This window comes from Elephas maximus, chromosome 18 (assembly GCF_024166365.1).
Source record: "Elephas maximus indicus isolate mEleMax1 chromosome 18, mEleMax1 primary haplotype, whole genome shotgun sequence".
NCBI lineage: Eukaryota > Metazoa > Chordata > Mammalia > Proboscidea > Elephantidae > Elephas > Elephas maximus.
The window spans coordinates 9,151,446-9,173,499 of NC_064836.1; the positions used below are offsets into that span (position 1 = coordinate 9,151,446).

Here is a 22,054-nt window from a genome sequence, read left to right on the forward strand (position 1 = left end):
TCTACCCTTCAGACTTACTGCAAGGACTAGTGGGATTATGTACGTCAGGTTCGCAATAAAGTGTGTGCCAAATAAAAAAAAAAAAAATTTTTTTTTTTTTAAATAAACAGCATTCTATTTTTTTTTTATTCTAATAAATATGAATTCTCTTTGCTTAACCACTGTGTAACTACAACATAAAAGCTGCCGCCAGGCCTCTCTCTGCTGCCTTCCCTCCCTTTCCTCTCTCAGCAGCGTGAGCAGCAGCAGCCCAACCCCACGGACGTGGAGGGTGTCCACTCAAGCCATGACTGCCAAGCGACGATTACAGGGCAGTCGCGCCTCGCGCTGGCCGAGGCTGGGAGGGCGGGGGGATGAGGCTGCGCATGCTCAGTGAGTCGGGCCGCCGGGCTGGGATCACCCGGCGGGAGGGAAGCGGGGCGGGGGCGAGAGGCGGCGGCGGGCCGGGGCCGCGCGAACGCGCATGCTCAGTCTCCGCGGCTGCTCCCTCCATCCAGTGCCGCAGCCGGAAAACCGCAGCGGCGGCGGCGGCGGCGGCGGCCGAGAGGGAGCGACCTAACCCGGCGGCTCAGGGGAAAAAACACAAGGGCACAGCTGATAAGACGGGAACTGAGAGTGTGGGACTGACGGCCTCTCGCAGGCCCCCGCCTTCGCCGTCCGCAGGGAGGGAGACCCGGGAGCAGGCGGAGACGGCGACGGGAGGGGGCCTCGGAGGAGGGCACGGGCCGCCGGCGGCCGCGGAGCCGCAGTGATTTTGACGTTTCCTGCGGCCTCGTCTCCGGCTGCCCAGGCCGGGCCGCGCGCCCTACCCCGCCGTCCTGCTCCGCCCGCTGGGCCCCGGGGGTCTCCCTGCTCCGCCCGCTGGGTCCCCGGGGGTCTCCCTGCTCCGCCCGCTGGGCCCCGGGGGTCTCGCTGCGCCGCCGGGGGGAAGGAGGAGGCGGGGGCTGCAGGCGCAGCGATGGCGGGGACATTTTCCACAACGTGATTGTTGAAAACTCCGGGCCCTTCCAGCCCCCACCCTCCCCCAGCTCGTGTGACTAAACGGAGACAAAGGGGAGGCGGCCTCGCTCACACGCGCGCTCGCGGGGCGGGTGGCTCGGAGGGGCGCCGGCGCGGGGCGGACGCTCGCAGGGACGCGCCGACGGACGGGCGGACGGACGGGAGCGCGGACGCGGCGCCGCCACATTCCGATGTCCCGCGGCGGGCGGCAGGCTCCCCGAGCCGACAGCTGAGCCGCGCCGCCGTCGCCGCCCGGGCGGGCCTCGCCCCGGCCCGATGGTTTGATCCGGCCTCTCGTGCCCCCGTATCTGCTGTCCCCTCCCGAGGCCGCGGCGGCGAGGCCCCAGCATGTGAAGGGAGAGCCCGGACCTCCGAGGAGCCGCCGGGAAAGATGGGGGAGGCTGCAGACCCCAGGGAGGGGCGGAGGACCTTCATTGTTCCAGCCATCAAGCCGTTCGACCACTACGACTTCGCCAGGGCCAAGATCGCCTGCAATTTGGCCTGGTTGGTGGCCAAAGCCTTCGGGACAGGTCAGTGGTGTCTTCCCTTGTCCCCTCCTTTTTAGGATGTACTCATGCCGGGTTTTGTTTCCCGTCAGCGAGATCTCCATGCGCGGCTCGTCCAGGCTCAGGGATGTGATGGGTGACCCCGGGAAGAGGAAAAAGGAAGGAGAAATAAAGAAAGCAGGCCTGGTCTTAAACGAAGGGCCCTTGAATGGTCAGGTGGAATTTGGCCCGACTTCTTTTACTGGAGAGCAGAAGTGTTTTTTCCTTCTGTCAGCAGTGTTGTCATATTTTTACATAGACTGGTTTTAATTTGTGGTGTTTTTCTCATTACGCTGCATTTATTACTCCCTCAGTCACAATTATGATCACATCACCGAGAAATCTTGAGTTGATTTCTTTATTGTTGGGAGACACTGGATTGTATATAGTAAAAAAAAAAAAAAAGTATCATATTGATTTTGACATTTGTGGTGATGGCTGCTCTCTTCAGGCTCCGTGGGATGTAAGGTGGCCTGTGTCGAAGTGCAGTATTAATTTTGGTTGTCGTTCTTTCAGCCTGTATCATTCCTGCAATACCTACACATAACTGGTCTATTGAACCAGTTATTTAAACCAGTACTTAGCTTGCTGACTGTAGATGGTTTTCATTTGATATTATCAGTAATACATATTCCTTTTTCCAAACAACAATATTTTGACTTCATAAATTCAGAGGAAAAACTCCCTACTTTGGATTTCTTTTTTAAAAAGAAGAGTTTTTCGAGGGCATGTGCTGTTGACACAGAAATTGTATAGTACAGTAGCAATTAAACACTCCTAGTCTTTGCAAAATAACAGGAAAAAGGCCTGGTGTTGTAATTCCTTAGCTTTTGTTTTTGGAGCCCATGTTGTGGAATGCTAAATAATTGGTCAGCTACTTTTCATTTGAAGATCCTCCTCCTGTTTGGTAACTTTTAAGAGTAATTTGCAAGGTTTCTCTTCCCTAGTAAATGAGTTTTGGGTGCTTGAAATATTTGTTGGGAAGCTTCTTAGTATTTACGTACTTTTCTCACATGTTAAATACAGGTTTTTTTTTTTTTTGGAGGATGGTGTTTTAGGACTATGAAAATATGTGGGTAAATGGTTTATGCAGCTGAGCATTTTCAGGGCTTGCACATTTTATTTAATAGCAGACGAATCTTAATGTTTGAAAAATTATTTGAATTAGTTTTGGGCAAAACTTGACATTGATGTGATATCATATTTATGACAGCTTTAGTTTTATTTGAGTTCTCATGCCTGATATTGAAGTAGGAAGATGCTACCGGTTTTACAACTGGCATTAGGAATAAATATATAGCTCTCTCTTTGAAATAATTTTAATTTTAAAGACTTGCTTCTAGCCAAATGTCTAGGCCAACACATAGGACAAAGCACAAAGTGTTACTGTTTTTTGAATTTCTGGTACTGCTGATAATAAGCAGTGAAAATAACAGATAAATTTTGGTTTTAACTTAAGTAGCTGTTGAAGCTAATACCCATTTAGAGAGGAAATGAAGGCTATTTAAGGCTATTCAGAAAAGATGGAAATTTATGTAGTGACCTCTGCACAAAAGTAGTGTGTACAGAATGGAAGGTAGGGGGAATAACAAAAATATTTCCTTTTTTCTGAAACAGGGAAGATTCTTTTAGTACAGATGTCCAAATGTTGCCCTAAATTCTTCACAAAGACTACTAACCAGCAAATGTCCTACTTTCTGGCTATGTGTCAGGCAAGTTACTCAGTTCTGGACCACTTGATGAATACACACTGAAGACACTTGAATAGGAAAGGAAGTGAAAGAAATCTAGTATTGATGGAATCTGTGGTGGGCCAGGCATTGTACTGTATGCTTTGCATGAAGTTGTATGTTTGGAACTCACTAGGATCCTTCGATGCAGATTTTGTGTTTCCTGTTTAAAACAAACAAACAAACAAAAACCGGGAAGCCAATGCACAGAGAGGTTAAGTAGTTTTCCTGCTATCACACTGTTAGTAAGTGGCAGAGATGAGTTTTGATTTGGGTTCTTTCTGATTTCAGAGGGTAAGGTATTGGTTGAGGTGGACATGCCGTTATACACCTAACACTTAATGAGTAACTATTTATACCTAAAAAAAAAAAATTTTTTTTTTTTTTTAATAGATAAATACTGTTCTCATCTTGCAGATGAGGGAGCAGGCTCAAAGAGCCAAATTTATCTAAGATTAAACATCTGGCAAGTGCGGGTTTCTGTATGGCAGCTCAGGTTTTTCTGACTCCGACGATTTTGCTTTTCACACTACACTTACTCTGCAAAGTAATTCTTTTTTCCTGAAAGTATGAAAAATATGCAAATAGTACATGTTAAAGTCTTATGTTGATTTTGCTTTTATTTTTCTTTGCGGAGTGGGAAGATCTTAACTTACTTTCATGTGGTTTAGATGATTATTGTTGATACTTAGTGAACATTTGCCTCAGCAGCAGTTGGAATGGATAAAAAGCCCATGTTCAAAGTGGAATGAAAAACAGGTTAGTTTAGAAGACCTTAAGAGAGAGACCTGGAGCCCTAGTGGCACAGTGCTTCAGTGTTCAGCTGCTAACCAAAAGGTCCGCAGTTTGAATCCACCTTGGAAACCCTGTGGGGCAGTTCTTCTCTGTCCTGTGGGGTCACTATGAGTCGGAATTGACTTGACAGCAATGGGTTTGTTTTGTTTTGTTTTGGTTAAGAGAGAGGCTTAGTAGTAGGGAATTAATACATTATTAAGAATGTTTTATTTTTTTTTTTATCATCAGTCCTTCGAATATACATTTATATGGAGTGAATAGAGAAAAATGGTGTGATTCTCATTTCTTTTGATAGAAATATTCATTATTTGCTGTAGATAATGTTAAGTAGCAAAGGTTAATAGACAGTGTATTTCAAAGGTATTACCTGGTAGTTTTCAGCTCGTCATTCAGAAAATTAGCCAATCTTTAGGGTATGGTTTGGAGCCCTGGTGGTACAGTGGTTAAGAGCTCGGCTGCTAACCGAAAGATCAGCAGTTCTAATCCACCAGACTTGGAAACCCTATGGGGCAGTTTCACTCTGTCCTGTGGATTGCAATGAGTCAGAATCGACTCGACGGCAACAGGCTTTAGGGTATGGTTTACTAAAATCACTTCTTTGACAATGACACCTAGGGTCTTCAGGTACTGACTTAGTCTTTTTCCATTAGAAACTTTCTAATGTTGGACATGTTAAAAAGTAGTATGTCAATTTTAGAACCATATGTTTGAAAAGTCATTTAAGGGTAGCTAGAAATTAACTGTGGCCATAAAATGAAGTAATAAAACTGTAAAAAATTAAATAAACCACCAGTACTGTAATAACTAAAAAGCAGATGGAGTATTTATTTAAATTGGAGTCTTACGTCAGGATTTTTGAACTCTTTTCTTCTCTTTTTTAATTTTTCTGGCTTATTTGCCATTTTTAGTTTTTTTTTTTTTTTTAAGTTGTGCTTTAGGTGAAAGTTTATGGCTCAAGTTAATTTCTCATACAAAAATTTATAAACATATTGTAATCCCTGTAATGTGACAACACACTCCCCCTTTCCACTCCAGGTTTCCTTTGTCCATTCAACCAGCTCCTGTTCCTTTCTGCCTTCTCATCCCGTCTCCAGATAAGAGCTGCCCACTTAGTCTCGTGTATCTACTTGAAGAAGCACACTCTTCACAAGTATTTTATATTTGATAGTCTAGTCTTATCTTTGTCTGAGGAGTGGACTTTGGGAATGGGTTTAGTTCTGGGTTAACAGAGCTTCTGGGGGCCGTGGTTCAAGGGTTCCTCCAGTGTCAGACCATTAAGTCTGGTCTTTTTATGTGAATTTGAATTCTGCACCCCACTTTTCTCCTGTTCTGTCAGGGATTCTCTGTTGTGTTCCCTGTCAGGGTGGTCATTAGTGTAGCTGAGCACCATCTAGTTTTCCTGGTCTCAGGCTGATGGAGTCTCTGGTTTATATGGCCCTTTTGTCTCTTGGGCTAATATTTTCCTAGTGTCTTTGGTGTTCTTCATTCTCCTTTGCTCCAAGTGGGTTGGGGCCAATTGATGCATCTTTAATGGCTGCTCACAAGCTTTTAAGACCCCACACACACCACTCACCAAAGTGGGATGCAGAACATTTTCTTAGTAACCTTTGTTACACCAGTTCACCTAGATGTCCCCTGAAACCATGGTCCCCAGACCCCAGCCCCTGCTACTCTGTCCCTCAGAGTGTTTGGTTGTGTTCAGGAAACTTCTCAGCTTTTGCTGAATTATTTTCTTCTCTTTACACTAAAAGTTTTCCAAATCTCTCCAAGTAGCCCAAATTTTAATATTTTACTTTGTGGAAGAATGCCAATATAGTTTTAAATGGAGAATAAATTTATATAGATGAATTTGAAACAGTAAAGAGATACCTTAGTTATTGTAAGTAAATACTTAAAAGAGGAAGAAGTTAAACTATTTGTGCTGTCTCTACTACTGTATTTGAACAGCTTAGCCCATTTAGGCAATAATATTACTGTGTTTTCAACCTTATCAATTATCATTGCTCTTCTCATGCCATTTAGTTTAGCAGTATAAAGTTGTTTGCTATTATAAATACACTTTGTTACATTTTTGTGTCCATCTGTTGTCTATCTTGTTGTCAAAATCCTGCATAAAATTTTACTCTTATGTATATATGAAGATTGCGAGAGCCGTGAGTAGGGTTATGGTTGAAAGAGACTAGTAGCGGAGAAACCAGTTTAGGAAGCAATTTCAAGAGTCCAGGCAAAATGTGATGAAGGCTTGAAGCAGGGTAGAAATAATAATAAAGCTGCTAATATTTATTGAGCAATTACTGTCAGTTGTACATATTATCTCATTTTAATCCTCATGACAGCCTTATGAGGTGGAACTATTATTCTAGTTTTACGCATTTGGAAAGTGAGGCCCAGAGGTACAGGGAGTTGTCCAAAGTCACTTACTCGTGCAGCTAGGATTGGAACCTGGGGAACCTGACTTCACCCTATTTTCTTAACCACTATACTATATGGGGAGCCTTGGTGGCACAGTGGCCAAGAGCTCAGGCTGCTTATCAAAAGGTTGGCAGTTCAAATCCACCAGCTGCTCCTTAGAAACCCAATGGGGCAGTTTTCTGTCCTGTAGGGTCACTATGAGTTGCAATCGACTCGGGGCAACTAGCTTGGTTTTTTCTTTTTATGCTATATGTGTCTTAGTCATTTTGTACTGCTCTAACAGAAATACCACAAGTGGATGGATTTAATAAAGAGAAGTTTATTCTCTCACAGTCCAGTAGGCTAAAAGTCTGAATTCAGGGTGCAGGCTCCAGGGAAAGGCTTTCCCTGTTGGCTCTGGAGGAAGGTCCTTGTCATCAGTCTTCTCTTGGTCTGGGACCATCTCAGTGCAGGAACCTCAGGTTCAAAGGACGTGCTCTGCTCTGGGCACTACTTTCTTAGTGGTATGAGGTCCCACTGTCTTTCTGCTTGCTTCTCTCTTTTATATCTCAGAAGAGATTGGCTTAAGACACTATCTAATATTGCAGATCTCATCAATAATAACTGCCGCTAATCTATCTCATTACATCATAGTAATAGGATTTATAACACATAGGGAAATCACATCAGATGACGAAATGGTAGACAGTCATACAATACTGGGAATCATGACCTAACCAAGTTGACAGATTAAAAATTTTTTTTTCTGTTTATTTATTGTTATTTTTTAATTAATTTTTATTGTGCTTTTTTTTTTTTAAGTGAAAGTTTACAAATCATGTCAGTCTCTCATACAAAAATTTACATATACCTTGCTATACACTCCTAATTGCTCTCCTGCTAATGAGATAGCACAGTTCTTCCCTCCACTCTCTCCTTGTGTCCATTTGGGTAGCTTCTGCACCCTTCTGCCCTCTCATCTCCCCTCCAAACAGGAGATGCCAACATAGTCTCATGTGTCTACTTGATCTAAGAAGCTCGTTCTTCGCCAGTATCATTTTCCATCCCATATTCCAATCTAATCCCTGTCTGAAGAGTTGGCTTTGGGAATGGTTCCCAAATTGACAGATATATTTGAGAGACACAGTTCAATCCATGACAATATGGGTAGAAGTCAAAAGAATAGAAAAGAGGCAAAGGATAGAAAAATGTTGTAGTGGTAGAGTCCCCAGTATTTTGAAATAACTGAATTTGGGGTACTTTTTTTTTTTATGAGTGGTTTGGAAACCCTGGTGGTGTAGTGGTTAACTGCTACGGCTGCTAACCAAAGGGTCAGCAGTTTGAATCCGCCAGGCGCTCCTTGGAAACTCTATGGGGGAGTTCTACTCTGTCCTGTAGGGTCGCTGTGAGTCGGAATCAACTGCATGACACTGGGTTTTTGGTTTTGGATATGAGGGGTTTAGATGAAAAGGGAATGTATAAGAGGATGAGGTTACCTGGAGTTTTAAGGAAGATGAGGTTACCTGAGCTTTTGAGAGTTGATGACTGGGAGGATGTATCACGATCCTGTTGACAGAGATAGAGAAAGAAGTGAGTTGGAAGGGGAAGGCACCTTTGTTTTTGGAAACCTTGAACGTGATGTGTAGGCTACATATCTTGTCTGAGAAATTCAATGAAATAGGTAGCTAGAAAATCAGACCTAGAATATGAGAGAGAGGTTGAGGCTAGAAAGAACAATTTGGGAGTCTTCTGTGTATAGTGGCGTAGTTGTAAATAAAAGCAGATGAAATTGTAGAGGAAGAGAAGAAATCTAAGAAAGAATCTTGGGCAGCGAACACTTAAAATGGGGGTCCAGAGATGTAGAATGCTGAGGAAAAGGAGGAAGAACTAGAGTAATTGGAGAATTAGGAGGAAAATACAAGGTCACTGAAGCCCTGGGAAGAGGAAATTTCAAAAAGGGTGCTCTAATTAGCAGTGTCAAGTGCTTCAGGTTTAAACTGTATCTTTCTTTTAAGGGAGCCTTGGTGGCACAGTGGTTAGGAGCTCGGCTGCTAACAAAAAAGTTGGCAGTTTGAGTCCACCAGGCACTCCCTGGAAACCCTGTGGGGCAGTTCTACTCTGTCCCATAGGGTCGCCATGAGTTGAAATTGACTGGACGGCAATGGGTTTGGTTTGTTTGTTTGTTTCCTTCTAAGAGTTTGTGCTCTAGTAGGGGAGATATGGTAAATGTATAACCACAGTGGAGTTCAAGAAATACATAAGAGAGGGGCGGGGCCAAGATGGCAGACTAGGTATACACTACCTCGGATCCCTCTTGAAACAAAGACTCGGAAAAACAAGTGAATCGATCACAATCATAACAATCTACGAACCCTGAACAACAAACACAGATTTAAAGAGTTGACCTGAATGACAGAGACGGAGAGCAAACAAATACGGGGAAGCAGCGACTGTTTTCGGAGCCTGGAGCCAGCGTCCCAGTCAGGTAACTTTGGTGCCGGGCTTAGGACTGGGCCCAGGAGAGCTGAACACAAAATCTTGTGATGGCGCAAACAAGGGGCGCAGCCCTACACCTCTGAACTGACCCTGGGAGGGGGCCCAGCCAGTCCGCGCGGGTGGCGTGGCGACACGGCTGGTGGGAGAAGTCCCCGGGAGGCAGTGACTGGTTTTGGAGCTGGGAGTGCAGCGTCCCAGCCAGGGAACCTTGGCGCCAGGCTTTGGACTGGGCGCAGGGGAGCTGAACACGGCATCTACTCACGGCACAAACACGGGGCACAGCCCTACTACCCTAAACTAACCCCGGGAGGGGGCCCAGCCGGTCTGCAGGGGCGGCGCGGCGATGCGGCTGGCAGGACGAGAACTCCTTGGGAGGCAGTGACTGGCTTTGGAGCCGGGAGTGCAGCGTCCCAGCAGGGGAACCTTGACGCTGGGCTTTGGATTGGCAGCGGAGGATCTGACCGCGGCTTTAGCGGGCCAGACCCTCGGGGGCAATTTCCACACAGCCAGCACACATAGGCAACAGATAAAATAGTCATCCCAAGCAAGATAAGCAATTTTGGCTATATTCCTGGGTGCTACTCTCCTGTTTTTCTGAACCCCCCTTCCCCTTCCCAGGTGGCTTCATTAACATTGGAATTTCCTGAGCCAGAGGGAGAACGGCTCCGGGTCCGCGGCGGCTTTGCTTTTTCCTTTTTTTTTGGTCTTTCCCTAACCCATTCTTCCGGCCTGAGAGAAGCAACCACAAAGAACCCAGAGACCAAAAATCCTTCCCTAACTGGACTAAAAACACAGAACCAGCTCCAGCCAAGCATATATGATCCAAATCTGGGGCTTTCATCCTTACAGGGAACAAGGTGGCGGTTATAATCCAAAGGCAGTTCTGATAGGGATCTGACTGCATTTTTTTTAAGCGGATTTACTGGAAAAACAAGTTTCCCAGGTCTGATATCTCTGCTTATTCAACAGAGCCCTAACTGACCCACAACAGGGAACTGAGGGCTGAAGCTCCCCCCAGACCACCTAGCCTCTTGCCTTAGGGGTCTAAGGAGGGTGACACCTACCAATCAGTAGAGGTACTTGCATTGGGGGCCTAAGGTACAGCTGCAGTGCCCTCCCACCAAGGTGCTATAGGAATAGAGACACACCTACCTCACTGACACTTGGGGGAAGCCTGTCAGCATCCTGCCCCCCATGGAGTGTGAACCCCAGCTGCTAATAGAATCTGGTGCACACAACTGTCACCACTACTTCTCGAGGTGGATAGGTGTTAGGGTGCAGCACACACTTGATGCCCCAAAATCAGATTCTACTCAAGAATAGTGAATAGACTCAGGCATATATATCTGGCAATAGCCCAAACCAGCTGGTAATAGGTCATAAGTAAGTCAAGGGCTACAACAAACAAAACAGCACAACCTAGTAGCCCATTCACGTATATTGAAAGAAAACAAAACAAGATAAGACTCAGTGAGCAATTATAGAATAAACCACTACTATATCTTAGTGATGGCTCGGAGACAGCAGTCGATATCAAACCACATAAAGAAGCAGACCATGACAGCTTCTACAGCCCCCCAAACAAAAGAATCAAAATCTTTCCCAAATGAAGATACAATCCTGGAATTATCAGATACAGAATATAAAAAACTAATTTACGGAATGCTTCAAGACATCAGGGATGACCTCAGAAATGAAATAAGGCAAACTGCAGAAAAAGCCAAGGAACACACTGATAAAACAGTTGAAGAACTCAAAAAGATTATTCAAGAACATAGTGGAAAAATTAATAAGTTGCAAGAATCCATAGAGAAACAGCATGCAGAAATCCAAAAGATTAACAATAAAATTACAGAATTAGACAATGCAATAGGAAGTCAGAGGAGCAGACTCGAGCAATTAGAATGCAGCCTGGGAAATCTGGAGGACCAGGGAATTAACATCAACATAAAAAAATAAGATAAAAGAATTAAAAAAAAATGAAGAAACCCTAAGAATCATGTGGGACTCTATCAAGAAGGATAACTTGTGTGTGATTGGAGTCCCAGAACAGGGAGGGAGGACAGAAAACACAGAGAAAATAGTTGAACATCTCCTGACAGAAAACTTCCCTGACGTCATGAAAGACGAAAGGATATCTATCCAAGATGCTCATCGAGCCCCATTTAAGATTGATCCAAAAAGAAAAACACCAAGACATATTATCATCAAACTTGCCAAAACCAAAGATAAAGAGAAAATTTTAAAAGCAGCCAGGGAGAAAAGAAAGGTCTCGTTCAAGGGAGAATCAATAAGAATAAATTCAGACTACTCAGCAGAAACCATGCAGGCAAGAAGGCAATGGGATGACATATACAGAGCACTGAAGGAGAAAAACTGCCAGCCAAGGATCATATATCCAGCAAAACTCTCTCTGAAATATGAAGGCGAAATTAAGATATTTACAGATAAACACAAGGTTAGAGAATTTGCAAAAACCAAACCAAAGCTACAAGAAATACTAAAGGAAATTGTTTGGTCAGAAAACCAATAATATCAGATACCAGCACAACACAAAGTCACAAAACAGAACATCCTGATATCAACTCAAATAGGGAAATCACAAAAACAAATTAAGTTTAATTAAAAAAAAAAAAAAGCTCATAACAGGGAATCATTGAAGTCAATACGTAAAAGATCACAATAATAAAAAAGAGGGACTAAATACAGGTGGCATAGAACGGCCATATGGAGAGTGATACAAGGCGATATAGGACAATACAAGTTAGGTTTTTACTTAGAAAAATAGGGGTAAATATTAAGGTAACCACAAAGGGGTATAACAACTCCATAACTAAAAATAAAAGCCAAGAAAAACGTAACGACTCAACAAACATGAAGTCAAATACTATGAAAATGAGGATCTCACAATTTACAAAGAAAAACATCCCAGCAAAAAAAAGTAAGTGGAAAAATGAAATTGTCAACACACATAAAAAGGCATCAAAATGACAACACTAAACACTTATTTATCTATAATTACGCTGAATGTAAATGGACTAAATGCACCAATAAAGAGACAGAGAGTCTCGGACTGGATAAAGAAACACGATCCATCTATATGCTGCCTACAAGAGACACACCTTAGACTTAGAGACACAAACAAACTAAAACTCAAAGGATGGAAAAAAATATATCAAGCAAACAATAAGCAAAAAAGAAGAGGAATAGCAATATTAATTTCTGACAAAATAGACTTTAAACTTAAATCCACCACAAAGGATAAAGAAGGACACTACATAATGATAAAAGGGACAATTGATTAGGAAGACATAACCATATTAAATATTTATGCACCCAATGGCAGGGCTGCAATATACATAAATCAAATTTTAAGAGAATTAAAAAGTGAGATAGACACCTCCACAATTATACTAGGAGACTTCAGCACACCACTTTCGGAGAAGGACAGGACATCCAGTAAGAAGCTCAATAGAGACACGGAAGACCTAATTACAACAATCAACCAACTTGACCTCATTGACTTATACAGAACTCTCCACCCAACTGCTGCAAAGTATACTTTTTTTCCTAGCGCACATGGAACATTCTCTAGAATAGACCACGTATTAGGTCATAAAACAAACCTTTGCAGAGTCCAAAACATCGAAATATTACAAAGCATCTTCTCAGACCACAAGGTAATAAAACTAGAAATCAATAACAGAAAAACTAGGGAAAAGAAATCAAATACTTGGAAAATGAACAATACCCTCCTGAAAAAAGAGTGGGTTATAGACGACATCAAGGAGGGAATAAGGAAATTCATAGAATGCAACGAGAATGAAAATACTTCCTATCAAAACCTCTGGGACACAGCAAAAGCAGTGCTCAGAGGCCAATTTAGATTGATAAATGCACACATACAAAAAGAAGAAAGAGCCAAAATCAGAGAACTGTCCCTACAACTTGAACAAATAGAAAGTGAGCAACAAAAGAATCCATCAGGCACCAGAAGAAAATAATAAAAATTAGAGCTGAACTAAATGAGTTAGAGAACAGAAAAACAATTGAAAGAATTAACAAAGCCAAAAGCTGGTTCTTTGAAAAAATTAACGAAATTGATAAACCATTGGCCAGACTGACTAAAGAAAAACAGGAAAGGAAGCAAATAACCTGAATAAGAAACAAGGAGGGCCACATTACAACAGACCCAACTGAAATTAAAAGAATCATATCAGGTTATTATGAAAAATTGTACTCTAACAAATTTGCAAACCTAGAAGAAATGGATGAATTTCTGGAAAAAACACTACCTACCTAAACTCACACATTCAGAAGTAGAACAACTAAATAGACCCATAACAAAAAAAGAGATTGAAACGGCAATCAAAAAACTCCCAACAAAAAAAGCCCTGGCCCGGACGGCTTCACTGCACAGTTCTACCAAACTTTCAGAGAAGAGTTAACACCACTACTGCTAAAGGTACTTCAAAGCATAGAAAATGACGGAATACTACCCAACTCATTCTATGAAGCCACCATCTCCCTGATACCAAAACCAGGTAAAGACATCATCACAAAAAAAGAAAATTATAGACCTATATCCCTCATGAACATAAATGCAAAAATCCTCAACAAAATTCTAGCCAATAGAATTCAACAACATATCAAAAGAATAATTCACCGTGACCAAGTGGGATTTATACCAGGTATGCAAGGCTGGTTTAATATTAGAAAAACCATTAATGTAATCCATCACATAAATAAAACAAAAGACAAAAACCACACGATCTTATCAATTGATGCAGAAAAGGCATTTGACAAAGTCCAACACCCATTTATGATAAAAACTCTCAGCAAAATAGGAATTGAAGGAAAATTCCTCAACATAATAAAGGGCACCTATGCAAAGCCAACAGCCGACATCACTCTAAATGGAGAGAGCCTGAAAGCATTTCCCTTGAGATCGGGAACCAGACAAGGATGCCCTTTATCACTGCTCTTATTCAACATTGTGCTAGAAGTCCTAGCCAGAGCAATTAGGCTAGACAAAGAAATAAAGGGCATCCGGATTGGCAAAGAGGAAGTAAAATTATCTCTATTTGCAGATGACATGATCTTATACACAGAAAACCCTAAGGAATCCTCCAGAAAACTACTGAAACTAATAGAAGAGTTTGGCAGAGTCTCAGGTTATAAGATAAACATACAAAAATCACTTGGATTCCTCTACATCAACAAAAAGAACATCGAAGAGGAAATCACCAAATCAATACCATTCACAGTAGCCCCCAAGAAGATAAAATACTTAAGAATAAATCTTAACAAGGATGTAAAAGACCTATACAAAGAAAACTACAAAGCTCTACTACAAGAAATTAAAAAGGACATACTTAAGTGGAAAAAGATACATTGCTCATGGATAGGAAGACTTAACATAGTAAAAATGTCTATTCTACCAAAAGCCATCTGTACATACAATGCACTTCCGATCCAAATTCCAATGTCATTTTTTAAGGTGATAGAGAAACAAATCACGAACTTCACATGGAAGGGAAAGAAGCCTCGGATAAGCAAAGCATTACTGAAAAAGAAGAAGAAAGTGGGAGGCCTCACTCTACCTGATTTCAGAAGCTATTATACAGCCACAGTAGTCAAAACAGCCTGGTACTGGTACAACAACAGACACATAGACCAGTGGAACAGAATTGAGAACCCAGATATAAATCCATCCATCTATGAGCTGATATTTGATAAAGGCCCAGTGCCAGTTAATTGGGGAAAAGATAGTCTTTTTAACAAATGGTGCTGGCATACGTGGATATCCATTTGCAAAAAAATGAAACAGGACCCATACCTCACACCATGCACAAAAACTAACTCCAAGTGGATCAAAGACCTAAACATAAAGACTAAAACGATAAAGATCATGGAAGAAAAAATAGGGTCAACCTTAGGAGCCCTAATACAAGGCATAAACAGAATACAAAACATTATGAAAAATGACGAAGAGAAACCAGGTAACTGGGAGCTCCTAAAAATCAAACACCTATGCTCATCTAAAGACTTCACCAAAAGAGTAAAAAGACCATCTACAGACTGGGAAAGAATTTTCAGCTCTGACATCTCCGACCAGCGCCTGATCTCTAAAATCTATATGATTCTGTCAAAACTCAACCACAAAAAGACAAACAACCCAATCAAGAAGTGGGCAAAGGATATGAACACACACTTCACTAAAGAAGATATTCAGGCAGCTAACAGATAACATGAGAAAATGCTCTCGATCATTATCCATTAGAGAAATGCAAATTAAAACTACGATGAGATTCCATCTCACTCCAACAAGGCTGGCATTAATCCAAAACACACAAAATAATAAATGTTGGAGAGGCTGCAGAGAGATTGGAACTCTTATACACTGATGGTGGGAATGTCAAATGGTACAACCACTTTGGAAATGTATCTGGCGTTATCTTAAACAGTTAGAAATAGAACTACCATACAACCCAGAAATCCCACTCCTCGGCATATACCCTAGAGAAATAAGAGCCTTCACACAAGCAGATATATGCACACCCATGTTCACTGCAGCTCTGTTTACAATAGGAAAAAGCTGGAGGCAACCAAGGTGTCCATCAACGGATGAATGGGTAAATAAATTGTGGTATATTCACACAATGGAATACTACACATCGATAAAGAACAGTGATGAATCTGTGAAACATTTCATAACATGGAGGAACCTGGAAGGCATTATGCTGCGCGAAATTAGAGGCAAAAGGACAAATACTGTATAAGACCACTATTATAAGATCTTGAGAAATAGTATAAACTGAGACGAACACATACTTTTGTGGTTACGAGGTGGGGAGGGAGGGAGGGTGGGAGAGGGTTTTTTACTGATTAGTTAGTAGATAACTACTTTAGGTGAAGGGAAGGACAATACTCAATACACAGAAGGTCAGCTCAAATGGACTGGACCAAAAGCAAAGAAGTTTCCGGGATAAACTGAATGCTTCAAAGGTCAGTGAAGCAAGGGTGGGGGTTTGGGGACTATGGCTTAAGGGGACTTCTAAGTCAATTGGCAAAATACTACTATTATGAAAACATTCTGCATCCTACTTTGAAATGTGGCGTCTGGGGTCTTAAATGCTAACAAGCGGCCATCTAAGATGCATCAATTGGTCTCAACCCACCTGGAGCAAAGGAGAATGAAGAACACCAAGGTCACACGACAACTATGAGCCCAAGAGACAGAAAGGGCCACATGAACCAGAGACTTACATCATCCTGAGACCAAAAGAACTAGATGGTGTCCGGCCACAACTGATGACTGCCCTGACAGGGAGCACAACAGAGAACCCCGGAGGGAGCAGGAGATCAGTGGGAGGCAGACCCCAAATTCTCATAAAAAGACCAGACTTAATGGTCTGACTGAGACTAGAGGAATCCTGGCGGTCATGGTCCCCAAACCTTCTGTTGGCCCAGGACAGGAACCACTCCCGAGGACAACTCATCAGACATGGAAGGGACTGGACAGTGGGTTGGAGAGAGATGTTAATGAAGAGTGAGCTACTTGTAGCAGGTGGACACTTGAGACTGTGTTGGCATCTCCTGTCTGGAGGGGAGATGGGAGGGTAGAGAGGGTTAGAAACTGGCAAAATTGTTACGAAAGGAGAGACCGGAAGGGCTGACTCATTAGGGGGAGAGTAAGTGGGAGTATGGAGTGAGGTGTATATAAGCTTATATGTGACAGACTGACTTGATTTGTAAACGTTCACTTAAAGCTCAATAAAAATTATTTAAAAAAAGAAAAAGAAATACATAAGAGCCATATAGCTCACTTCTCATTCCCCCCTTTTTTCACATAGATGTTAGAGGTCTTGATGATAGGTTCTTGAAAGTTTATTTTTTGACACTTAACCTGATATGCAGAGGGAAACCAGGCAAGAAGAGATCACTTTCAGCCACAGCGAAGGAAGGCTTCTGTAATAGAGGTGGTATTTAAGCTAAACCCTGAAGTGAGTCAGGTTGAATGGAAAGTAGGCATTGTAGGTAGAGGCAGTGGTGTGTGTGCAGGAATGGAATTGTGAAATCTAGGTAGTGTTGGTCAAACAACAGAGACCAGTTTCGAGGAGGTTTATGTAATGAGGTAGTGGGAGAGTGAGCTGGAATGGTAAATTGGGGCACAATTGTGTGAAGGACCAAGGTAGGGAGTTTGGCATTTACTTAGTCGATAAATAAATTATCTTAAGCACATTGGATTAAAAAAGAAAACCTACTATTATTAGTTTATTAACACCTACTTTGTGCTGAGTACTATTCTGAGCATTTTATATACATTATTTCTTTCGATTCTGAGAACAACCCTATTAAGTAAAAAAAAAAAAAATTTTTTTTTTTGGTAGATATTGTTTTATTTTCTCTTATAAGACTCTAAAGCAGGGTTTCTCAACCGCAGAAACTATTGGACAGAAATTCTTCGTTGTTGGGGGCTGTCTTGTGCGTTGTAGGATTGCAGCAGGATCCCTGGCCTCTATCTACTAGATGCTGACTAGATTTCCTTCCCTCCAGTTGTGACAAAAATATCTCCCAACCCATAAAACCCATTGCCGTTGAGTTGGTTCCAACTCATAGCGATCTTATAGGACAGAGTAGAACTGCCGCATACGGTTTCCAAGGACTGGCTGGTGGATTTGAACTGCTGACCTTTTGGTTAGCGGCCAAGCTCTTGACTACTGTGCCACCAGTGCTCCAGAAATGTCCCCGTGGGGGCATAATCACCCCTGGTTGAGAACTACTGTTATAAAGATGGTAAGATACATTGTTGATCTAGAAAGGTTTTTTGTATATTGAAAAAAATCCTGATTTCACAATATATTCAAATAGTCTAAGATTTCAGGAACTATGACAGTATACCCTTTTATAAATGAGGAAACAGGTTTAGAATGGTTAGATAACTTGCCCTCGATCATTTAGCTGTTAAGTAGCGGAACCAAAATTAGAGTCCAGCCTTTGTGATACTAACATCTATACTTTAACCTTTATGTTATACTCTTCTGTAGTTCATTCCATTTTATAGTACAGTACTAAAAATGAAGGCATAAAACATAAAAACTTTTCAAATGTAGATCTTACTCTATTTCAAAATCGCAAAGTATGTGTAATTTTTCTTTGACAAGCCTATTTATATTTGATTAGTACAGAAATAAGAAATACACGTAGCATTGATCTGTAATTTCAGGTCCCCCCACCCGCAGTGGATCTACTTTTCTGTGTATACTAGTTTATGGACCCTTTCTATTGGTAAATTACAAATAATTATATTTAAATGAATTAGTATGCATTTATTATTAGTGACAAGTTCGGAGCTTTAACTGTGATAATAATAGTTTTCATTTATCACATTTAACACTTTTTCTCCACCCTAAGCCTTGCATAGTTTTTCCTTTTCTTTTTAAATATTGATGCTTCATCAAGAAAACATCATTTTTAAAAAAAGATCTGTACAGTAGTATTTTTCCAGTTCTTCTTCCACCATTTATTCCCTTCTTTTCTGGGGGTTTTCTTAAAGGGCTCAGTTTCCCTACTTGCTGAATCGTCATGGTAATAAATATTTGTGCATCATTTTGAGTTCTTTGGAAGAAAAAATGTATAAATACAAAGTGTTAAAATGTATCAGCCTCATATTTAGGCTAACTTCAAATATCCTGTTTCCCACTGTAGAATGGAATTGTATTTCTTACACTTATTTTAAATAATTTTTGATAATTAAAAAAATTTTTTTTTTACTGTGCTTTAAGTGAAAGTTTACAAATCAAGTCAGTCTTTCACACAAAAACTTATATACACTTTGCTACATACTCCCAGTTGCTCTTCCCCTAATGGGACAGCCCACTCCCTCCCTCCGCCCTCTATTTTCGTATCCATTTCACCATCTTCTAACCCCCTCTACCCTCTCATCTCCCCTCCAGGGAAGAGATGCCAACATAGTCTCAAGTGACCACCTGATCTGAGAAGCTCACTCCTCACCATCATCTGTCTCCAACCCATTGTCCAGTCCAATCCATGTCTGAAGAGTTGGCTTTGGGAATGGTTCCTGTCCTGGGCCAACAGAAGGTCTGGGGGCAATGACCACGGGGGTCCTTCTAGCCTCAGTCAGACCATTAAGTCTGGTCTTTTTATGAGAATTTAGAGTCTGCATCCCACTGCTCCCCTGCTCCTTCAGGGGTTCTCTGTTGTGTTTTTTGTCAGGGCAGTCATCGGCTGTAGCCGGGCACCATTTAGCTCCTCTGGTCTCAGGCTGATGTAGTCTCTGGTTTATGTGGCCTTTTCTGTGTCATGGGCTTGTAATTACCTGGTGTCCATGGTGTTCTTCATTCTCCTTTGATTGAGGTGAGTTGAGACCATCTGATGTATCTTAGATGGCCGCTTGCTAACGTTTAAGACCCCAGATGCCTCTCTCCAAGGTGGGATGCAGAATGTTTTCTTAATAGATTTTATTATGCCAGTTGACTTAGATGTCCCCTGAAACCACAGTCGCCAAACCCCTGCCCCTGCTATGCTGGCCTTCGAAGCATCCAGTTTATTCCGGAAACTTCCTTGCTTTTGGTTTAGTCCAGTTGTGCTGACCTTGCCTATATTGTTTGTTGTCATTCCTGTCACCTAAAGTAGTTCTTATTACTGTCTAATTAGTGAATCCCCCTCTCCCACTTTCCTTCCTTCCCCCCTCTCGTAACCATCAAAGAATATTTTCTTCTGTGTTGAAACTGTTTCTTGAGTTCTTATAATAGTGGTCTTATACAATATTTGTCCTTTTGCAACTGACTGATTTCACTCAGCATAATGCCTTCCGGATTCCTCCGTGTTATGAAATGTTTCACAGATTCGTCACTGTTCTTTATTGATGCGTAGTATTCCATTGTGTGAATATACCATAATTTATTTATCCATTCATCTGTTGATGGGCACCTTGGTTGCTTCCATCTTTTTGCTATTGTAAACAGTGCTGCAGTGAACATGGGTGTGCATATATCTGTTTGTGTAAAGGCTCTTATTTCTCTAGGATATATTCCAAGGAGTGGGATTGCTGGATCATATGGTAGTTCTATTTTGAGCTTTTTAAGGAAGTGCCAAATCGGTTTCCGGTTGTACCGTTTTACATTCCCACCAGCAGTATGTAAATGTTCAAATCTCTCCACAGCCTCTCCAACATTTATTGTTTTGTGTTGTTTGGATTAATGCCAGCCTCGTTGGAGTGAGATGGAATCTCATTGTAGTTTTGATTTGCATTTCTCTAATGGCTCATGATTGTGAAGCATTTCCTCATAATATCTCTTAGCTACCTGAATGTCTTCTTTAGTAAAGTGTCCATATCTTTTGCCCATTTTTTAATTGGGTTATTTGTCTTTTTGCAGTTGGAGTTCTTGCAGTATCATGTAGATTTTAGAGATCAGGCGCTGATCAGAAATGTCATAGCTAAAAACTTTTTCCCAGTCTGTAGGTAATCCTTTTACTCTTTTGGTGAAGTCTTTGGATGAGCATAGGTGTGTGATTTTCAGGAGCTCCCAGTTATCTAGTTTTTCTTCTGCATTGTTAGTAATGTTTTGTATACTGTCTATGCCATGTATTAGGGCTCCTAACATTGTCCCTATTTTTTTCTTCCATGATCTTTATTATTTTAGATTTTATATTTAGGTCTTTGATCCATTTTGAGCTTGTTTTTGTGCATGGAGTGAGGCATGGGTCTCGTTTCATTTTTTTTGCAGATGGATATCCAGTTATGTCAGCACCATTTGTTAAAAAGACTGTCTTTTCCTTGTGTAGGTGTTTTGGGGCCTTTGTCAAATATCAACTGCGGATATCACATGTGGATGGGTTTATGTCTGGATTCTCAATTCTGTTCCATTGGTCTATGTATCTGTTGTTGTACCAGTACCAGGCTGTTTTGACTACTGTGTTGGTATAATAGGTTCTAAAATCAGGCAAAGTAAGGCCTCCTGCTTTGTTCTTTTTCAGTAATGCTTTACTTATCTGGGGCCTCTTTCCCTTCCATATGAAGTTGGTGATTTGTTTCTCCATTTTATTAAAGAATGTCATTGGAATTTGGATCAGAATTGCATTAAACGTATAGATCGCTTTTGGTAGAATAGACGTTTTTAAAATGTTAAGTCTTCCTGTCCATGAGCAAGGTATGTTTTTCCACTTATGTTTTAGGTCTCTTTTGGTTTCTTGGCAGAAGTGTATTGTAGTTTTCTTTGTATAAGTCTTTTACATCTCTGGTAAGATTTGTTCGTAAGTATTTTATCTTCTTGGGGGCTACTGTAAATGATATTGATTTGGTGATTTCCTCTTCAATGTTCTTTTTGTTGGTGTAGAGGAATCCAACTGATTTTTGTATGTTTATCTTGTATCCTGATACTCTGCTGAACTCTTCTATTAGTTTCAGTAGTTTTCTGGAGGATTCATTGGGGTTTTCTGTGTATAAGATCATGTCATCTGCAAATAGAGATAATTTTACTTCTTCCTTGCCAATCCGGATGCCCTTTATTTCTTTGCTAGCCTAATTGCTCTGGCTAGGACCTCCAGCACAATGTTGAATAAGAGTGGTGATAAAGGGCATCCTTGTCTGGTTCCCGATCTCAAGGGGAATGCTTTCAGCCTCTCTCCATAGGATGATGTTGGCTGTTGGCCAAGCGTATAAACGCCCTTCATTATGTTGAGGAATTTTCCGTCTATTCCTATTTTGCTGAGAGTTTTTATCATCAATGGGTGTTGAACTTTGTCAAATGCCTTTTCTGCATCAATTGATAAAATCATGTGATTCTCGTCTTTTGTTTTATTTATGTGATGGATTACATTAATTGTTTTTCTGATGTTGAACCATCCCTGCATACCTGGTAGGAATCCCACTTGGTCATGGTGAATTATTTTTTTGATATGTTGTTGAATTCTATTGGCTAGAATTTTGTTGAGGATTTTTGCATCTAAGTTCATGAGGGATAAAAACCCATAACCCATTGCTGTTGAGTCAGTTCCAACTCATAGCAAGGGTATAGGTCTGTAATTTTCTTTTTTTGTCGTGTCTTTACCTAGTTGTGGTATCAGGGATAC

The 22,054-nt window shown here is 41.4% G+C and overlaps 1 protein-coding gene across 2 annotated transcripts in view; it reads left to right on the forward strand.

Annotated features, from left to right (window-relative positions):
* The first annotated feature begins 473 nt into the window (after positions 1–473).
* Positions 474–22,054, forward strand: part of CAMSAP2 (calmodulin regulated spectrin associated protein family member 2) — a 154,672-nt gene continuing 133,091 nt past the window's right edge. Inside the window, exon 1 of one of the 2 annotated variants that reach the window (XM_049858407.1) lies at positions 474–1,529. In XM_049858407.1, the coding sequence (XP_049714364.1) occupies positions 1,391–1,529 (139 nt within the window). In that variant the 5' untranslated portion in view covers positions 474–1,390. The remainder of the gene's footprint in view (positions 1,530–22,054) is intronic. The other variant, XM_049858408.1, reaches the window with a different exon arrangement.